The 6,033-nt window shown below is 52.5% G+C and overlaps 1 protein-coding gene across 1 annotated transcript; it reads left to right on the forward strand.

Annotated features, from left to right (window-relative positions):
* Positions 1–261: 261 nt before the first annotated feature.
* Positions 262–4,416, forward strand: DBX1 (developing brain homeobox 1). The gene is made up of 4 exons (XM_012654314.1): positions 262–628; positions 1,289–1,390; positions 3,321–3,523; positions 4,002–4,416. The coding sequence occupies exons 1-4, from the start codon at positions 262–264 to the stop codon at positions 4,362–4,364; spliced, it is 1,035 nt and encodes a 344-aa protein (XP_012509768.1). The 3' UTR covers positions 4,365–4,416.
* The last annotated feature ends 1,617 nt before the right edge of the window (positions 4,417–6,033 follow it).

A 6,033-nucleotide genomic window follows, 5' to 3' on the forward strand; every position in this document is an offset into this window, starting at 1 on the left:
GCGAATGAAGCTTGAGTGGAGAACTTTGTTGAACTTCATTGTCAGAGCTGTCACTTTTCAAAGCGCTTTAGCGGGCGGCCCACTATAAAACCGTCACCTCGACGGAGGACCACGGAGGACTCGCAGACGACCAAGTGGGATCTTTGGAGACGTTTGCTAAGCCCAAGAGAGAGGGCACCGCGGGGGCGGGAGGGGCGGGAAGCGAGGCGTTTGCCCTCCGGCCACTGGAAGAAGGGTTATTTCGCCCGCCCCGCGCCTACCATGATGTTCCCCGGCCTCCTCACGCCCCCCGCCGGGTACCCTAGCCTCCTGCGGCCCACGCCCACCTTGACGCTGCCCCAGTCCCTGCAGTCGGCATTTTCCGGCCACTCCAGCTTCCTGGTGGAGGATCTGATCCGCATCAGCCGGCCCCCTGCCTACCTGCCCCGCAGCGTGCCCACCGCCAGCATGTCGCCTCCCAGGCAGGGGGCCCCCGGGGCCCTCCCGGACTCCGGGGCCTCGGACCTGGGCTCCCCGGGTTCCGGCAGCCGGCGGGGCGGCTCTCCACCAACTGCTGTCTCCCCTGCTAGCGAGCCCACGTTTCTGAAGTTTGGGGTGAACGCCATCCTCTCCTCGGGGCCCAGAACAGGTAAGTGAGGGCAGAACGCTGAGGGCCCGCTCAGGTGCAGGGCATGCACGGAGTCCTTCTGGCCTCAGTTTCTGCAGAGAGCGGTACCCACGCACACGTTAGCGCACAAACTTTGAGACCCCATGTCGTACATAGTAAAACTTATTTCCAGCCAATTCCAAGGAAGAAAAGCCTCCAGGCTCGCCTCACTCTCAGAAGGAACTCTGGCACTTGCAGTCGGAGACAGTGCGTAGTTGCAGGTGTGGTAAAGCTGGGCGCATGCCCCTGGGCGTCTGCATTTCTGCCCTTAAGCTGCTGGGGACAGGTGTTTTGTTTTGTTTTGTTTTTACACAAGATGATATATTTATCGGCTTAGGTAGCATTATGGATCTGCAATTTTTTTCTTCCCTGCTCCAGTCCTACATATCTCATTAGTGCCTAAGAAAGAAATTGGAGTAGAGGTGAACGGTGCAGAGGACTACTTTAGGGGGGAAAGGAAGGACGTCCACAGATGGGACAATGTCAGGAATATGTTACCCAGTCAATACATCAAGATGCCTTTGAAACCAAATGAGGGGTTAATCATATCATGTATTCAATGTGCTGTACAATAATCAAATACTTAATCAAATTCCCTTTCTGTCTCCTCCCTCCTTTTTTCTCTCCCTCCCTCCCTCCCAGAAACATCTCCCTCCTTGCTCCAGAGTGTGCCTCCCAAGACCTTCGCCTTTCCCTACTTTGAAGGTTCCTTTCAGCCTTTCATCAGATCTTCTTATTTCCCAGGTAGGTCTCATCCCCCTTCTGCGCGCGAGCCTGGGAGGCGCCCCAGCCCCGGCCAAGGGCTCCCTGCCCCGAAGCCATATTTCTCCGTCCACCCCTCGGGTTACGCTCTGGTTCAGAGGTTGCGAGGCGTACAACATTCACGAATCCGTCGCGCCAATTTGATGCCCTATTTAGCACAAGCAGTGACTGCTTGACACTTTGCACCAATTCCCTGCTCTACAAATTAGCAGGAATTGTCATGGTCCCAATTTGAGGCGGTTCCCTGCCCGGCGACGAGCTGCTGGCATCCCTTCACGCCGCCGTTTTCCCACAGAGTCAGCGCAACTTGGCCACGATTCCCCACAAAGGTTTCAGCACCATGACCAATTGGTCAGCTCCTCTGGGCAGCCACACACAGACCAGCCCTCGTCCCTCCACGCCGCCAAGAGACACCTACCAGCCGGGGCTAATTTCTCTTTAAGACTCATTCAGGGCTTCGGGCTTTTCACAAGACCACATGGGGTGCCCTCTTGGGTGGGATGCCCAGGGTTGCCCTAGGGGAGGAGGACCAGATCCTCCCCCACCCCCAACTTGATTTCCCAACCCCTTCTCACACTCTTCCCTCGCCGACATATCTCTTAAAATACCGATGAGTGTAAACTAAGCAGCAGTTGGAGAGAAGCCTGTAAGTGGGTCCCAGTCTAAAGGAGAAACACCCGAAACAGCTTTGGAGCGGTTTCCATCCCAGAATCTCACTGGTGACTCAAACTATGGCTCAAAAACTCTGCAACTGGTTAAACTCAAAAGGAGACAGGGGATCCCCTATAAAGAGAAGAGAGACTGGCCAGAGTCTGCGGGGGATGGGTAAGACCACGACAGCGCTCCCAAATGTCAGCGAAGAAACAAGCAATTGATTTTTTTTTAAAGGGGGAGAGAGAATTCACCAACCGCCCCCCCCCATTCACGCTGCTGCTAATAATGGAATCTGCTCCCTTTCTCCCTCATCTCAATGCTCCAACAAAAACAACCCGAGCTTTATAAATAGCTTTTCATGTCCATTTAATGAAAACGATTCGTGGAAGAGAAGCCTCTGCCATCAGTATTCTCCCAATGGTCTTGGCCTGCAGTTGTGTTTAGTTTGAAAGTGTAAATCTCTTTTGTCCCAGTAATATATGGCTTTCGCTGCTTGTCCTCAGTCTTTTTCTGTTAGTTCATTACTACACAATTACCATTCACGCTTCATTAGAGTCTCTGTTTCTTTTTGTTTTTTTTCTCTCTCTCTCTTAAAGCGAAACTCTCCCCCTTTTTATCATGCCAATACCCATTGGGAAACGGTCAATGTGCTAATTAGCTGCCACTTTTCATGTATAAGGGCTGAATTCTTTACGTTTTGTGGGGGAGGGGAGGAAAGATTAATATAAAAAAGATGAATACTGATTGGATTTTTCAAAAAAAAAATTCAAAGCGGATTTTCCCCTCGCTATCAAAACAGTAAAGCATCCTATTTTCATCTAAAGAATGCAAAACCCACCAAGATGATAAAAATTTAGGAGAGAAACCCAGTGGCCTCGGCTGGATATTTTATTTTAATTTTTGTAAGTTATTTTTTCCTGTTGCTATTTTAGCCGATGTACACAGTTTGTTTCCCCGAGACCATTGAATGGGAAAACGAAACAGGCTATTGTGGGGGCTGTTTTCTGTGTTTCCGTGGTTCTACCTAATCCGGGTTTGCATGGTTGAAAGGGAAAGTTATTTGGGCGGAAAGCGCCTTTCACACTGGCAGGTTTGTAGGTTCGTGGTCTATTCTCCAAGGGGAGAAAAGAGAGCGCTTTAAAGAGATGAAGGGATCAGAGAGAAAAAGCCAGAAAAAGTCGCTTTGGGGTGGGGGCGGACGCCGCCGGGTCTCGGCGGGACACCGCCCACTGACTCGCCACCTGCCCGCACCCCGCAGCGTCCTCGAGCGTCGTGCCCATCCCCGGGACCTTCTCCTGGCCGCTGGCCGCCCGCGGCAAGCCTCGGCGGGGCATGCTGCGTCGAGCCGTGTTCTCCGACGTGCAGCGCAAGGCGCTGGAGAAGATGTTCCAGAAGCAGAAGTACATCAGCAAGCCCGACCGCAAGAAGCTGGCGGCCAAGTTGGGCCTGAAGGACTCGCAGGTGAGGGCGAGTCTCCACGGCCCCTCCCTCCGCGCTCACCCCTCCCCTGCGCAAGTCAGTTGGGAGGATTCCCTGAAACCGCTTAGGTCCGGTGACGCAGATGGGGCGAAACCCAGGCCTCCGGAGGGACTTAGGGCGCAAGCCCGCTCCCTTGAGGCTCCTTAGGACAGCCCGCTTCTCTCTCCACCCCCACCCCGACTCCTTGCCAACTCCCCCAGGCCCAGCGGCCCCCACCCTGCCGCTGGGGCCAGGTACGGGGGGACAGGGTAAGGGGAGCTGCCAGCGGAGATGGGGTGTAGTAAGTGCTGCGACCCAGGTGAACTCTTGTCACCAGGAGGGGAGCAGGCAAGGAAGGACCGAGCCTCCTCGCTCCGCGCCCCACATGCGTTCCTCCAACGCCCCTACCCCGCGCCCTGCCCCTGGGGCCCCAGCGCTAATCCCCGCTGCTTCCTTCCTCTCGCCTTTCCCGACGTCCCAGGTGAAAATCTGGTTCCAGAACCGACGCATGAAGTGGCGGAACTCCAAGGAGCGAGAACTCCTGTCTAGCGGAGGCTGCCGCGAGCAGACCCTTCCCACCAAGCTCAATCCGCACCCGGACCTCAGCGACGTGGGCCAGAAGGGGCCCGGGGACGACGAGGAGGAAGACGAGGCCCCGGGCAGCCCCCGCCACCGCCTGGCCTATCGCGCGTCCCCAGAGCCTCCGCACCTGCGGGACCCGCGGCTGGACCGGCCGCTGCCCTCCTCCCCGGCGCACTCGAGCAGCCCCGGGAAACCTTCGGACTTCTCCGACTCCGAGGAGGATGAGGAGGGCGAGGAGGAGGAGGAAATCACCGTGTCCTAGAAGCCACTCGTGCGCCCGAGTACTGTTTCTAAGTGCTTTGAAATTGAAGAGGCGGGGTCCAGCCTGCGTGTGCCCTTGGTCCGCGCTGCCCGACGCTGCCTCTGCCCCCTGCAGAACCGTCACCTCGGCCAGGGCGCCACAGCCCCTCCGTTGCCCCAAAGAGACCTTTCCTTCTCCCAAACCACCTCCGAACAGTCCTCCCCACTACATAAGTTAAATTTAGGGCTTGGCCCCAGCCTTAATTTCTCCACGAGGGCTCCATTCTGTCTTGTTTAGTGCAAACCACTTAAAACACCATGGGGGTTTCTGCAGTCCCACAGCCTGGACTTAATTACGAGCCAGGCCCTGCTGATCTTTCGCAACGACTAGACGGTAGGAAACCTTCTTATGGAGAAGGAAGCCGCCTTAGGAGTCCAAACACCGAGTATATAACTCTCTCCAACACCCCTAACTTCTGACGTCCCTCCACCTCCCCACTTGAGGTAGCAAGGGCCTCCCAGCCTACTCCAGACTCTGGTAACACCCCTCCCCCACTTCCTGTAGCAGTTCCCTTGGAAAGCGCAAGAATTTCAAAAAAGAAAAAATATATATTTGTGCCTTCCGGTCTAAGGCACCACATAAATAGTGGGGGGTTTTGTTTGGTCATTTTCCAAATGCTCTCTGGGGAAAGAAGTGAGTTCTATAAAATGGGAGAAGAGTTGGTCTCTATTTCTATATGAGTGATTTAAACCTTTCCTTTTAAATTTCTGCATCCATGGTATACGCACCAAGCACTCTACCCTGTGCCCTCTTATTGTTTCTGTGGAGGTGTTGCTCAGCTGCACACCTCCTGAGCACTGGGCATGACGTGGACAGAGAGACCCACAGCCTCTTTGATTTTTTTTTAACTGAACTTTGCTGTCTTTGCACAGCTTTTATGAACTGTACACTATTTTGTACACATATGTTGTATGGATATTTTATACCAAGGTTATTGTGAATGACTATAAAGGACTAATTAGATTTCTTTTTTTTTTTTGCAATGGTTTTTTAACTTTAAAAGGTAGCTGTTTAATTGCATAACTTATAAATATTTTGTATTTTTACCATGTACAGATTTTTATATATGTAAATATGTATCAAAAGAACAAATGCCAAATAAAATGTAGAGTGGATGCCATGGTCAAGTGATGTCATTAATTCACAGAATGTTAGAGTTGAAAGAAATGGAGCTATTCAAGCCCAAGGCCTGGGTTTTCCAGAGGGTAAGCTGAGGGTCAAGAGGAGCAGGCACTTGTCCAAAGCCACCCAGCTAGTAAGTAAACAGGCTGAAAGTAGGATCCATCTCTGACTCTCAGTTCAGTGCCTTTTCGGTTTTACTGTACCATACAATAACCATGCCCGCTGTGTTATAAGTAAAGTAGCTTCAAGGCAGTACCAAAAAGTTGAATCTGCAAGAAGTCTTCTCCTCTTCTCTAAGGACTAAAATGATAGGCTAAAGGAAATCAATACAAGTCCACCCAAGTGGCTCAAGTTTGCAATGATTTTTCTTGTCCTCCTTAAAGGCATATTTCCTAGTCCTCAGGAAAGCTTCATAAATGGTCTTGACTCATTGCCTTTTGTGTATGACCTGATTTTATAAGGAATGCCATCTATAGGCATGACATGGGAGCCCAGATGGGGTCTTCAA

Source organism: Propithecus coquereli, unplaced genomic scaffold (assembly GCF_000956105.1).
Source record: "Propithecus coquereli isolate 6110/MARCELLA unplaced genomic scaffold, Pcoq_1.0 Scaffold44, whole genome shotgun sequence".
NCBI lineage: Eukaryota > Metazoa > Chordata > Mammalia > Primates > Indriidae > Propithecus > Propithecus coquereli.

Bases quoted from the DNA above. Each gene is read 5' to 3' on its own strand.
- DBX1 (XM_012654314.1), top strand. From the start codon at position 262: ATGATGTTCCCCGGCCTCCTCACGCCCCCCGCCGGGTACCCTAGCCTC. The intron at 1,391-3,320 runs GTAGGTCTCATC...CGCACCCCGCAG, and splicing joins CAGATCTTCTTATTTCCCAG to CGTCCTCGAGCGTCGTGCCC. The intron at 3,524-4,001 runs GTGAGGGCGAGT...CCGACGTCCCAG, and splicing joins TGGGCCTGAAGGACTCGCAG to GTGAAAATCTGGTTCCAGAA.